This window comes from Ranitomeya variabilis, chromosome 8, assembly GCF_051348905.1.
Source record: "Ranitomeya variabilis isolate aRanVar5 chromosome 8, aRanVar5.hap1, whole genome shotgun sequence".
NCBI classification, from domain to species: domain Eukaryota; kingdom Metazoa; phylum Chordata; class Amphibia; order Anura; family Dendrobatidae; genus Ranitomeya; species Ranitomeya variabilis.
The window spans coordinates 154,391,782-154,406,068 of NC_135239.1; the positions used below are offsets into that span (position 1 = coordinate 154,391,782).

Genomic DNA, 14,287 nt, shown 5'->3' on the forward strand with positions numbered 1-14,287 from the left:
AGGCCATTTGCAGCACCTGCCATGCGCGCATCAGCAGGGGTAGCAAAACAACCAGCCTGACCACCACCAGCATGATTAGGCACATGGCAGCAAAGCACCCAACTCTGTGGGCCGAACCCCAGGCTCAAGGACAACTGCCTGCAGGTCACACCACTGCTTCTTCGACTGTTTTGCAGAGAAGCCAATCCCCAGTAGACCGTGCATGTGAAGATGCCTCTAGCCCTGCACCTATTGTGGCCCACAGTCAAGCAGCACCATTATCACGCCCATCCACGTCCTTGTCCCAGCAAAGCCTTCAGTTGTCTATAACCCAGTCTTTGGAACACAACCAGAAATACCCCTCCACAGGCCACAGTCCTAAATTCTAATATTTCTCTTCTGTTTGCTCTAGAAATGCTGCCTTTTAGGCTCGTTGAGATGGAAGCTTTCCGCAACCTGATGGCAGCGGCCGTCCCAAGGTACTCGGTCTGCAGTCGCCACTATTTCTCCAAGTGTGCCAAACCAGCTTTACACCAGCATGTGTCCCACAACATTACCTGTGCCCTCAACAATGCTGTTACAGGGAAAGTCCACCTAACCAAGAACAAGTGGACGAGTGCTTGTGGGCAGGGACGGTACATCTCACTGAAGGCACACTGGGTTAACATAGTGGAAGCTGGGACCCAGTCAGACCTTGGGTCAACAACTGCCCTCTTCTGCTCACAAAGCCTTTCCAATATAAGCAGCGTAGAGTTCCAGCACGTGGGGACATCACACACCAGCCAGTGAGCTGGAAGCTGCAAACGTTGCTGAAGCATGGCAAGGGTGGCTGAAGCTGTAGCTGACTTTCTAAAATGGGCAGACAGATGGCGTACTTTCACTATCAGATCCAGCAGCTCCGAGTAGCTTTTTAGAAAACGTTCAACCACGAGGTTAAGCACATGGGCCAAGCAAGGTACGAGTGTGAGCTCACCTTGCCTCAGAGCAGCCACCAGGTTACGGCCATAGTCACACATGGCCATGCCTGGCTGTAGGTTCAGCGGTGTTATCCAAACATCTGACTGCTCTTTCAGCTCTGTCCACAACTCTTCTGCATTGTTCAGTTTGTCACCTATGCAGATTAGCTTCAGCACAGCCTGTTGCCAATTGGCTGAGGCAGTGCTGCAGTGCTTCCAGCTTCTGACTGATGTGTTGATTTCAGAGATGGAGGATGAAGTGGAGGAGGAGGTGCAGGAGCTGTAGACTGTGGGGGCAACCCTGATTGACGTAGGGCCCGCAATCCTCGGCGTGGGGAGGATGTGTTCCACATCCTCCCCACGCCGAGGATTGCGGGCCCTACGTCAATCAGGGTTGCCCCCACAGTCTACAGCTCCTGCACCTCCTCCTCCACTTCATCCTCCATCTCTGAAATCAACACATCAGTCAGAAGCTGGAAGCACTGCAGCACTGCCTCAGCCAATTGGCAACAGGCTGTGCTGAAGCTAATCTGCATAGGTGACAAACTGAACAATGCAGAAGAGTTGTGGACAGAGCTGAAAGAGCAGTCAGATGTTTGGATAACACCGCTGAACCTACAGCCAGGCATGGCCATGTGTGACTATGGCCGTAACCTGGTGGCTGCTCTGAGGCAAGGTGAGCTCACACTCGTACCTTGCTTGGCCCATGTGCTTAACCTCGTGGTTGAACGTTTTCTAAAAAGCTACTCGGAGCTGCTGGATCTGATAGTGAAAGTACGCCATCTGTCTGCCCATTTTAGAAAGTCAGCTACAGCTTCAGCCACCCTTGCCATGCTTCAGCAACGTTTGCAGCTTCCAGCTCACTGGCTGGTGTGTGATGTCCCCACGTGCTGGAACTCTACGCTGCTTATATTGGAAAGGCTTTGTGAGCAGAAGAGGGCAGTTGTTGACTACCAACATCAACAAGGCTGTCGATATTCAGTTCAAACTCCTCACATAAGACATCAGGAGTGGACATGGCTGTCCGACATATGTATCATCCTCCAAAACTTTGAGGACTGCACCAAGATGTTGAGTGGTGATGACGCCATAATTAGCATCACCATCCCGCTTCTCAGCATTCTGAAAACCTCTCTGCTCACAATTAATGAGGATGTATTGCAGGCAGAGCACAAGGACATGGAGCAAGGAGCCATACAGGGGGATTACACTCAACTCAGCCTCATGTCTTCTCATCGTGGATTGGTAGTCAATGAGGAGGAGGAGGAAGAACAGGAGCTACTTTCATGTGCTATAGACGGTACTACAAACACAGCTGTCATACTGTCTGTTCAGCGGGGATGGCCTGAGGACAGGGAGGAGGAGGATAAGGATGAGGAGGAAGAGGACAGCATGGTCAGTCGTCCTGTTGGTGAGGACACGGAAGTCTTGCCTTTTAGCAGTCTGGCACACATGGCTGACTTTATGTTGTGCTGCATTTCACGTGACCCTCGCATTATAAAAATTTTGGGTAACACTCATTACAGGTTGGTGACACTTCTAGACCCACGCTACAAGGAGAACTTTCCATCTCTTCTACCAGAAGCAGAGAGGTGTACTAAAATTTTGCAGTACCAGAGGACCCTTGTACTGGAATTACTTAGAAAATTCCCATGTGAGAACGCTGGCAGCAGACGTCAGAGTTTGTTGTACAACCAAGGAGTCCAAGCGAGAGAGACAGAAGTGCAATCCAGCTCAGGCAGAGGAACAATGGCAAAGTTCTGGGACAGTTTTCTCAGACCCTCCCATTGAGACAGCACAGAGGTAAAGGGTGCAATGTTTGTGAAGATGGTGAGGGAGTACCTTGCAGATCATACAAATATCCTCCGTGATTCCTCTGTGCTTTTTAATTATTGGGTATCCAAGCTGGACACGTGGCATGAACTGGCTCTCTATGCCTTGGAGGTCCTGGCCTGCCCTGCTGCTAGCGTTCTGTCAGAGCGGGTTTTTAGTGCCGCTGGTGGAATTATAACGGATACACGCATCCGCCTGTCAACTGAAAATACTGACAGGCTGCCTCTTATAAAAATGAACAAGGGTTGGATTGGGAAAGAATTCTGTACACCACCAAGTGAAAACAGCGAAACATAACCTCAAATACATTCTCTCTTTTGGGGAGGTGTATTCTCATGCACTTCTTCACAACCACACATGGGTATACTCTTTCACATTTGGTCTGATTGTTGTTATCCTCGTCCTTATCATCCAGAACCACTAGATGACCAGGGTGAACGTGCTCTGTACTGTTATAGGCCGGTGAATTTTGGGGAAGAGGGCTGTGAAGGCACTATTTTATTTTCTAAAAACAAGACCCCATATTGGGAAATTGGCCACTGCATTGCATTGGGCCTACTTCTTAACTCTGTCTCTTGCAGTGTGTCCTTTACCTGCCACTAGATCACCAGGGTGTCAGGACTCTGAACATTTTTTACCTTTTGTGCATTACTGCCCTTTTCCAACATGGCGTCTTTGGTCTCATGTGCACTTGTCTTCCTGCTATAAAACTCCACCCCAGCCTTCAGTCTGTGCTAGATTATTCTGCTTTGCATCCAGCTCCTGATTACTCCCTGGCTTTGCACCTGCACCTGCTCCTGTGAACCTGTGTTGGAGATCCTGCCACTCTGCTTTGAGTTCCTGCTGCATACACCAGTGTTCAGTAATCCTCCTTCATCTGCTGCTCGTGTTACTTCCATCTGCATTTGCTGGACATGTAAGCTGTTTCTGCTCTGCAAATCCTGAGACTATTAACCAGGCCTCCCTGGTTGAGCTAAGATATGATTTGAACTGCTTAATAGCATATCTATCTGTGTCTGGACTAAGTCAAGGATCTATTTGTGTCAAGTTTCCTCAAGAATAACTGTGCTTCATAGACTTTCTGTTTGTTTGCATCCACCTCTGAAGTTTCCTATTGACTGCTAAGCTGCGTTTATTATTTGCACCAAGTGTTGTGGACTTGAGTTTCTCTCTGCACCTGCTTGAATCACCATGTGATAATATAAACTTTACCACTTATAAAACTGTGTCCTGTTGTCTTGTTCCACGCAGAGTCTCCTGAATTATCCCCTATAATTATTACACAGGGTGGATATACTCTGTACAGTGCATTTTGGGAAAGGGGGCTGTTGTGATGGCACTCTTATTTTTTTAAAAAAGGACCCCACATTGGGGAATTGGGCATTACATTACATTGGGCCTACTTCTTCTTTCTGTCTCCTGCAATGTGTTCTTCACCTGCCACTAGATCACCAGGGTGAACGTGCTCTGTACGGTGCATTTTGGGCAAGGGGGCTGTGATAGCACTAGTCTATTTATAAAAAAGGTACCCCCATTGGGGAATTGTTTGGCAGCTCATGCACTGCATTACAAGTTTCACAGACACACACCACTACATTGGGCCTAATTCTTAACTTTGTCTCCTGCAATGTCTCTTGTTTAACTGCCACTAGATCACCAGGGTGAACGTGCTTTGTACTGTTATAGGCCGGTGAGCTTTGGGCAAGGGGCCTGCGATGGCACTAGTATATTTTTAAGAAAGGTACCCCTCATTGGTGAAACCAGATTCCTTGTTGGCAAAGACTTCATAACATTTGTGTACCTTAAAGAGCTCCCTTAAAAAGCTCCTTTTTGTGTTGCCTGGTTGCTCACATTGGACACAATCTGGGTGACAGTTAGAAGACCGGGTAGAGGGAAGAGTGCCAGGGAGGCTAGTCCTGATCTGGCACAACCCAATAAGTTTGCTAAGTTGGCAGATGAGGGGGATGCCAGTACAGGGGTAGCACTGCTGTAGCCAGGCATGTCCTCTGAAAGCCGGAGGAGTGACTGCTCCAGTAAGGAGGGAAATAGGAGAGCAGGGCAGGCCAGACAGGTGCTGGTAGTGACAGATACCAAACCACCGTGGATAGGAGATCACCAGAAAAACATTTTTTCTCCCTGACCTCGTCAGTAGGGTATATATACCTTTTATATGTGTTATTTTATATAATAAATTCTTTTATTATTGTATGTAATTGTTGCCAATTCTATAAATAAAGGCCTATTTTTTTATTCCCGTATTCATTGATTTTTTTCTGGTGATCTCCTATCCACGGTGGTTTGGTATCTGTCTCTGGATTACAGTGGTTTCCACTGGTGTTGTCTCACAGCATATCCTAACCACGGGCATATTGTGATTTATTTAAATATCTTCCAGATTAATAATATTATTCTGTGGATTAGTGTGGGTATACTGTGTTTAATAACTAGGTGCTGGTAGTGGGGGACTCAATTATTAGGGGAACAGAGACGACAATCTGTCACAAAGACAGGGATCGTCGAACGGTGTGCTGCCTACCTGGCGCTCGAGTCCGACACATCGCTGATCGGGTGGACAGATTACTGGGAGGGGCTGGTGAGGACCCAGAGGTCATGGTGCACATTGGCACAAACGACAAAGTTAGAGGTAGGTGGAAGGTCCTTAAAAACAATTTCAGGGAATTAGGCTGCAAGCTGAAAGCAAGGACCTCCAACTTGGCATTTTTCGAAATACTGCCTGTACCACGTGCCACGCCAAAGAGACGCAACGAGAGATTAGGAAGGTTATTAAGGGGCTCAAGAATTGGTGTAGAATGGAGGGGTTTGGGTTCCTGCAGAACTGGGCCGACTTCACAGTTGGCTACAGGTTCTATGCTAGGGACGGGCTGCACCTCAATGGGGAAGGTGCAGCTGTGCTGGGGGAGAAAATGGCTAGAAGGTTGGAGGAGTTTTTAAACTAGGGAATGGGGGGAGGGTATTCAATTTATAGGAGGGGAAGATAGTGCAGATAGAGACCTGGGCACAAATAAGGAAGTTGGGGGTGGCGGTGGCATGGGGAGTGGGGTTAGATCAATTAATAATTTAAGAAAGAATAGAGGTGCAGAGAGATACATAAAATGTATGTATACTAATGCCAGAAGCCTCGCCAACAAAATGGACGAATTAGAATTAATGGTGTTGGAGCATAATTATGACATGGTGTGGGATATCTGAAACATGGCTGGACGAGAGCCATGACTGGGAGGTTAACTTGCAGGGTTATAGTCTGTTCAGAAATGACTGAACGGATAAGCGAGGCGGAGGTGTGTGTCTATATGTAAAATCATCCTTAAAACCCATCCTGAGTGATAATATAGGTGAATCTAATGAAAATGTAGAGTCCCTGTGGGTGGAGATAAGGGGAGTGGGAAAAAATAATAAAATACTGATAGGGGTTTGTTATAAGTCTCCAAAAATAGTGGAAGCAATGGAGAATATCCTCATAAAGCAAATAGATGAAGCTGTGACTCAAGGAGAAGTCGTTATTATGGGGGACTTCAACTACCCTGAAATAGATTGGGGAACAGAAACCTGCAGTTCCAGCAAAGGTAATCGGTTTTTGACAACTATGAGAGACAATTACCTTCCACAATTGGTTCAGGACTCAACAAGAAGGGGGCACTGCTAGACCTAATATTAACCAACAGGCCAGACCACATATCAAATATAAGGGTTGGGGGTCACTTGGGGAAAAGTAAACACAAAATAATAAGTTTTCATGTATCCTTTAATAAGATGTGTAGTAGAGGGGTGACAAGGACACTATACTTCAGGAGGGCAAATTTCCAATGGATGAGAGATGATCTTGGTGCAATAAACTGGGACGATATCCTGAGACATAAAAATACACAAAGAAAATGGGAGACGTTTATTAGTATCCTGGATAGGACCTGTGCACAGTATATACCATATGGGAATAAACATACTAGAAATAGGAGGAAACCAATATGGCTAAATAGAGCTGTAAGGGGCGCAATAAGTGACAAAAATAAAGCATTTAGAGAATTAAAGGAAGTAGGTAGTGATGAGGCATTAAATAAATACAGAAAGTTAAATAAATTCTGTATAAAGCAAATCAAGGCAGCAAAGATTGAGACAGAGAGACTCATTGCCAGAGAGAGTAAAAATAATCCCAAAATATTCTTTAACTACGTAAATAGTAAGAAACTAAAAAATGATAGTGTTGTCCCCTTTAAAAATAGTCTGGGTGAAATGGTGGAAGAGGATGAGGAAAAAGCCAATATGCTAAATGACTTTTTTTCATCAGTATTTACACAAGAAAATTCCATGGCAGCCAATATGATCAGTGATAACAAAATTCCATATTAAATGTCACCTGCTTAACCCAGCAGGAAGTACGGCGGCGTCTAAAAATCACTAAAATTGACAAATCTCCGGGCCCGGATGGGATACACCCCCGAGTACTGCAGGAACTAAGTACAGTCATTGATAGACCATTATTTTTAATCTTTAAAGACTCCATAATAACAGGGTCTGTACCACAGGACTGGCGTATAGCAAATGTGGTGCCAATATTCAAAATGGGGACAAAAACTGAACTCAGAAATTATAGGCCAGTAAGTTTAACCTCTACTGTGGGTAAAATCCTGGAGGGTTTTCTAAGGGATGCTATGCTGGAGTATCTGAAGAGGAATAACCTCATCACCCAATACCAACATGGGTTTACTAGGGACCGTTCCTGTCAGACTAATCTCATCAATTTCTATGAGGAGGTAAGTTCCGGACTGGACCAAGGGAACCCAGTGGACGTAGTGTATATGGACTTTTCAAAAGCTTTTGATACGGTGCCACACGGAAGGTTGATACATAAAATGAGAATAATGGGGATAGGGGAAAATATGTGTAAGTGGGTTAAGAGCTGGCTCAGGAATAGGAAACAAGGGGTGGTTATTAATGGAGCACACTTGGACTGGGTCGCGGTTAGCAGTGGGGTACCACAGGGGTCAGTATTGGGCCCTCTTATTTTTAACATATTTATTAATGATCTTGTAGGGGGCATACAGAGTGGAATTTCAATATTTGCAGATGACACTAAACTCTGCAGGGTAATCAATACAGAGGAGGACAATTTTATATTACAGGATGATTTATGTAAACTAGAAGCTTGGGGTGATAAATGGCAAATGAGCTTTAATAGGGATAAATGTAAGGTCATGCACTTGGGTAGAAGTAATAAGATGTATAACTATGCGCTTAATTCTAAAACTCTGGGCAAAACCATCAATGAGAAAGACCTGGGTGTATGGGTGGATGACAAACTCACATTTAGTGGCCAGTGTCAGGCAGCTGCTACAAAGGCAAATAAAATAATGGGATGAATTAAAAGAGGCATAGATGCTCATGGGGAGAACATAATTTTACCTCTATACAAGTCACTAGTTCGACCACCCTTAGAATACTGTGTGCAGTTCTGGTCTCCAGTGTATAAGAAAGACATAGCTGAACTGGAGCGGGTGCAGAGAAGAGCGACCAAGGTTATTTGAGGACTGGGGGGTCTGCCATACCAAGATAGGTTATTACACTTGGGGCTATTTAGTTTGGAAAAACAAAGGCTAAGGGGTGATCTTATGTTAATGTATAAGTATATGAGGGGACAGTAGAAAGACCTTTCTGATGATCTTTTTAATCATAGACCTGAGACAGGGACAAGGGGGTATCCTCTACTTCTGGAGGAAATAAGGTTTAAGCATAATAACAGACGCGGATTCTTTACTGTAAGAGCAGTGAGACTATGGAACTCTCTGCCGTATGATGTTGTAATGAGTGATTCATTACTTAAATTTAAGAGGGGACTGGATACCTTTTTTGAAAAGTATAATGTTACAGGGTATATACACTAGATTCCTTGTTAGGGTGTTGATCCAAGGAACTAGTCTGATTGCCGTATGTGGTCGGGAAGGAATTTTTTTCCCCAGAGTGGAGCTTACTCTTTGCCACGTGGTTTTTTTTTGCCTTCCTCTGGATCAACATGTTAGGGCATGTAGGTTAGGCTATGGGTTGAACTAGATGGACTTAAAGTCTTCCTTCAACTTTAATAACTATGCTACTATGTTTCTATGTAATACACTTCATATAAATTTGATAAAGCAATGCTGTTAGTTTGGCTCAGTAGTTCATTAAAAATTTAGCTTTGTCCACTATATTAGTTTCTCTCATTGAGAGCCATAACTTCGGCTGCGTCAAATGTACAAATGGCGAGTATACAAATGGCGATTTGTAACCAAGATTTAAATACTGTATACCCAATGCATTCAGACAATCACAGAGCTGCATTTCTTGTAAAACATTTACAGATGTGACAGACAATGCTCATAGTGACACAATCTTGGTTAATGCTTGTTTATTCACTTCACAGACAGTTGTAAGCCTCTATATGTTTGCTGTTTATCATTGTAAAACATTAAGGTTTACTGAAACTATGCCAGTGGTGGTTTGATCTAAATCCTTGTGGCTTTTATTTTCTAGGGGTTTATGGCCCCTCGTCTGATGAGTCCATGATATCTCAGTTTCATCCAACTTTGAAAAGTGGCCACTTGAAGGTCTGGGTGAAACTAGAGTTACTACATAGTGTAAATCGCTATATAAGACCAGAGAAACATAACTAAAGACAGATGCTAAAATTGGGGTACCTGTACATGTACAGTGTGCTGATACCTGCATAATTGGTAACACCCATGCAGGGTAGGTAATCTCCCAGGGGTTCTCTGTCTTGGTGTTGCTTCTCTGATATTCCAGATGGAAGATGGTTAAAAGCCTCTTGGTGATGATCTAAGTATACTGTATGAAGTTAATCTTCATATATATGTAATCACTATATTTATTTAATCCTTATATGTACTTATTAACCTGTGTATGTTAACATATACAAAAGTGAGCACACTCACACTATTCAATCATACTAGTCCTTGAATTTTGTAGTTTGCAATAAAATTGCGTTGTATTGCAAGTATTAGCCTTTTTTAAAGCCGTTTCAGAACCATAGTGTTAAACACATGGCAAATAAAATTGCCAATTTCTCCTGTAAATAATTGTGCAAAGAGGGAACCTTGATACCATTAAAAATACGAGTGGATTTTCATGGGCCCATCCAGTATGTGGGTTCCAAGGTGTAATGGGGTGCATATGACTGACTATGCAGCAGGGCATGCCTTGCTGCCAATGTGTAAAGCAAAGGAGTACGGGAGTACAAAATGCATATTGTGCAGTGGATTTTCATGGGCCCATCCAGTATGTGGGTTCAAAGGCTTATTGGGGTGCATATGAATTGGTAGCAGGGCAGGCCTTGAATTCAATGCACCACTTTTTCAGGAGTCCCCCTGGATATCTTATGACAGGGGCATTGTGGTGCGTCGTAATTCTTGGCAGCCCATCCACTCACAGCGTAGGCTACAACAGCATAGGAGACGCACTGTTTCATAATGGCCCTTTAAAAAGATGAATGCCGCCTGATGCACCATTAAAAATAAGCTCTGTGACTTTAAGAGTTCCTCCTTCATAAATGAAACAAGATGGGTCTGCTTATGTGTCACACACCACATGGCCAGCTAGGGTTGTTAAATGTTACAATGACATTTTCCAGTGAATGCATTTGTAGTGGTTGAAAGCAATGTTAAACTTGAAAAACCACTCAAAAAAGCTGTGTCTGAACTAAGCCTAAGTGGGGGAGGAAATTTTTGGTCTGGGGTTAAATATTTGGCCTTACAGGCAAGTCATTAACCTGCAAAGGATGTATCTTGACATATTTCCAAGCAAAACCCGTTTTGGTTTCGTTTTAATGTGTTTTTTGTGGCACCGGGAAAAATGGCATGAATCTCGGAAAAAATTGATTAAAAACTAGGAGTCAGGAATGCTTCCAGGGGCGATCCCCATGATGTTCCTGTGTCATTTGAGCAGTGTTTCCATCATTTTCAGACGTTTTTAGACCTTAAAAGGACCCCCAGGGGGGATCGCGGTAAAAATACTCGGGTCTCCCATAGAATTACATTGGGCTCATTGTTCTGGCTGAGTACCCAAGTATTCCAATCTGCTCGACCCGAGCAACGAGCACCCGAGCATTTTAGTGCTCGCGCATCACTAGTCACAATCTTTTTGTGGAGAAGTGATGAAGATATATTTATGGGGCTGTTGGGTCCTTATTTTGTTGAGATTGTGGGAGATGGATGGTGGTGATTCACACTCCCCTCTTTTCTGCCTTCCTCATAAAGGTGTGGGACGGACGTCCCACTTAATTGTTGGGATATTCCCCCACCTAGTGACATTTAGGGACTCATGCCCTGCCTGCTATGGCATAGTTTATATTATGGTATATCACCTTTATTATATACTTCTCTGCATGAATACTAATTATGTGAACTTATTTATATGGTTATGTATATGTGACATTGGTGACCCCATTGGAGTAATGAACGCTGTATATATATTTTGGATTTACAAACCCTGTTTTTGAATCTGCCATCTTTGAAGATATGGGAGTATATCGCAAATTTGACCTTTTCCAAGATGACGATATGAGTCTCATGGTTGTCCGTGCGCATGCGCGGGCTTCTGGAACTATGGGAAAACTTTTATGATATCACAGACATGCGCAATAGATATGTATGGATGCCGAGGACATGGCGTGCAGCGTTATTTGGAGCATGTGAATGCGGTTTCTATTAGGATGCGACACCTGGAACCATTTAACTATTTATGATATTTCACTTGTACTCTGCACAATATCTGAGATATTGTATTGTAATAATGACATTTTTTGGTCACTTATATATTATATATTTTCTGTAGTCTGCTGTGCTGTTTCCCCTTTTTCTTTCAATATATATATGTATATATATATATATATATATATATATATATATATATATATTGTAACAAAACACTCCGGGATCGCCTTTGCTGGGGTCAAAGGTCACGTGGTTTGTGCATTAAACTCTGAGGCGACAGCAGGTTTCCAGGTAGACTGACCTCAGGTCAGGTTTATTAAAGTGAAAGCAAATACAGAAAACAAATCATAAAAATAAATCCTTGCCTGTCCGGCACTTACTAAACAAACACGTTCCTATCTAACAACTGGGGGGGCTACTCCCACCCAGCAAACATAACACAGGTCATGAGCACAGCTCTTACTCACATTGTCTCACACAGACAGGCATTCTGTGTGCCCCAGGCTGACACCTGAAACCTCCAGCTGGTCAGCCTTTATTCCTGCAGTTATTAACCCCTCGGTATCCTGAAGATACTGAGCGGCCTAATTCACATAGGACAAGTACCTGGGCGAGATATACCTGCCCCCGACTACCAGGCCGACATGACTCTTACAATATATATATGTATATATATGTATAGACACACAGTATATATACAGTATATATCTCCATCTCTGTGAAACTATGTAAATATATATTTTTTAGAGGTGTGAGGTGCCCAAATAGAACTTTTGCTATTGGGCGCTGTGATTGCTATGTAGGGGGGTAATAAGGAGGATAATCTTGCTTGTTGCTCAGAGCCCGAGGCTCCAGAGGTCCCAGTGGCAGATTGCAATCATCATAAGCAGTGTATAGAGCAAGGAGGGGGCCCAGACACATTTCTTGCACAGGGGCCCCAAGCTATCAGTGTCTGCCACTGATGGGATCACAATTGATTCTTTTTGTGCTGCCATAGACTTTTTTGTGCTGCCCAAAAGATCATTTTACCCAGTGAACAAGCTTTTGCTCATTTATGGGTTGATCGCAGCCTATTTACATGGCAAGATAATCGTGAAATGAGCGTTTTTAACAACTTCACAATTATCTTTCAGTGTAAATGCCCCTTTACTCCAAATATATTGTGTGAGCCACTAGTGCTTACTAAATAAGCAACTTAGTGGTTCAGAAAACAACACACCTACCAGTGTACTTTGTGTTACATTTTCAATATGTGAAACAATGAAAAATCTTTTTTCTGGGTAACCGGCCACTCCGTGGTTGTAGAGGAGGTCGGTAACCTAAGCAATGAGCAAATACAAATACAAAATCTACAAACATGAATAAATATTTAGTTTTCTTACCTGTGCAAAAAACCCACTTTCTGCTTTTAAGGCATCTTCAAAGACACGCAGAAGTTTATTAAACTTTTCATCATCATACTCAAATCTGTCCCCAAACACTATGGAACTGATAATGTTGCTAACTGCAGTATTCAGCAAAAAATGTGGGTCAGAGGGCTGGCCTGTAAATATGAGCAAAAAATACAAAACAATGCTTCAAACTATAACAGAATCCACAAAACTCTGCTTCTACAGTGGGGGAAATAAGTATTTGATCCCTTGCTGATTTGGTAATTTTGCCCACTGACAAATACATGAACAGTCTATAATTTTAAGGCTATGTTAGTTTTAACATTGAGAGATGTCAGGAGAAATTTTGGTCCACTCCTCTTTGCAGATCATCTCTAAACCATTACGATTTTGAGGCTGTCGCTTGGCAACTCGGAGCTTCCACTCCCTCCATAAGTTTTCTATGGAATTAAGGTCTGGAGACTGACTAGGCCACTTCAAGACCTTAATGTGCTTCTTTTTGAGCCACTCCTTTGTTGCCTTGGCTGTATGTTTTGGGTCATTGTCTTGCTGGAAGACCCAGCCATGACCCATTTTTAATGTCCTGGCTGAGTGAAGGAGGTTGTCACTCAGGAGTTTATGGTACATGGCTCCATACATTCTCCCATTGATGCGGTGAAGTAGTCCTGTGCCCTTAGCAGAGAAATACCCCAAAAACATAGTGTTTCAACCTCCATGCTTGACAGTGGGGATGGTGTTCTTTGGGTCATAGGCAACATTTCTCTTCCTCCAAAAACGGTAATTTGAGTTAATGCCAAAGACCTCAATTTTTGTTTCATCTGACCCAGCACCTTCTCCCAATCACTCACAGAATCATCCAGGTGTTCATTGGCAAACTTCAGATAGGTCTGCACATGTGCCTTCTTGAGCAGGGGGACCTTGCGGGCACTGCAGGATTTTAAACCTTTACAGTGTAATGTGTTACCAATGGTTTTCTTGGTGACTGTGGTCCCGGCTGCCTTGAGATCATTAACAAGTTCCCCTGTGTAGTTTTATACTGATCTCTCACCTTCCTCATGATCAAGGATACCCCCACAAGGTGAGATTTTGCATAGTGCCCCAGATCGATGTCAATTGACAGTCATTTTGTATTTCTTCCATTTTCTTACTATTGCCCCAACACTTGCCTCCTTCTCACCCAGCGTCTTACTTATGGTTTTATAGCCCATTCCAGCTTTGTGCAGGTCTATAATCTTGTCCATGACAGCCTTATAAAGCTCTTTGGTCTTGCCCATGCTGTAGAGGTTAGAGTCTGACTGATTAATTGAGTCTGTGGACAGGAGTCTTTTATAAAGGTGACTATGTAAAACAGCTGTCTTTAATGCAGGTAACTAGTTGATTAGGAGTGTCTAACTGGTCTGTAGGAGCCCAA

General features: G+C 43.5%; 1 protein-coding gene across 1 annotated transcript in view; it reads right to left on the minus strand.

Annotated features, from left to right (window-relative positions):
* Positions 1-14,287, minus strand: part of LOC143788465 (cytochrome P450 2D15-like) — a 74,400-nt gene that overhangs the window by 39,161 nt on the left and 20,952 nt on the right. The window contains exon 4 of the mRNA XM_077278158.1: positions 12,868-13,028. Within this exon, the coding sequence (XP_077134273.1) occupies positions 12,868-13,028 (161 nt within the window). The remainder of the gene's footprint in view (positions 1-12,867; positions 13,029-14,287) is intronic.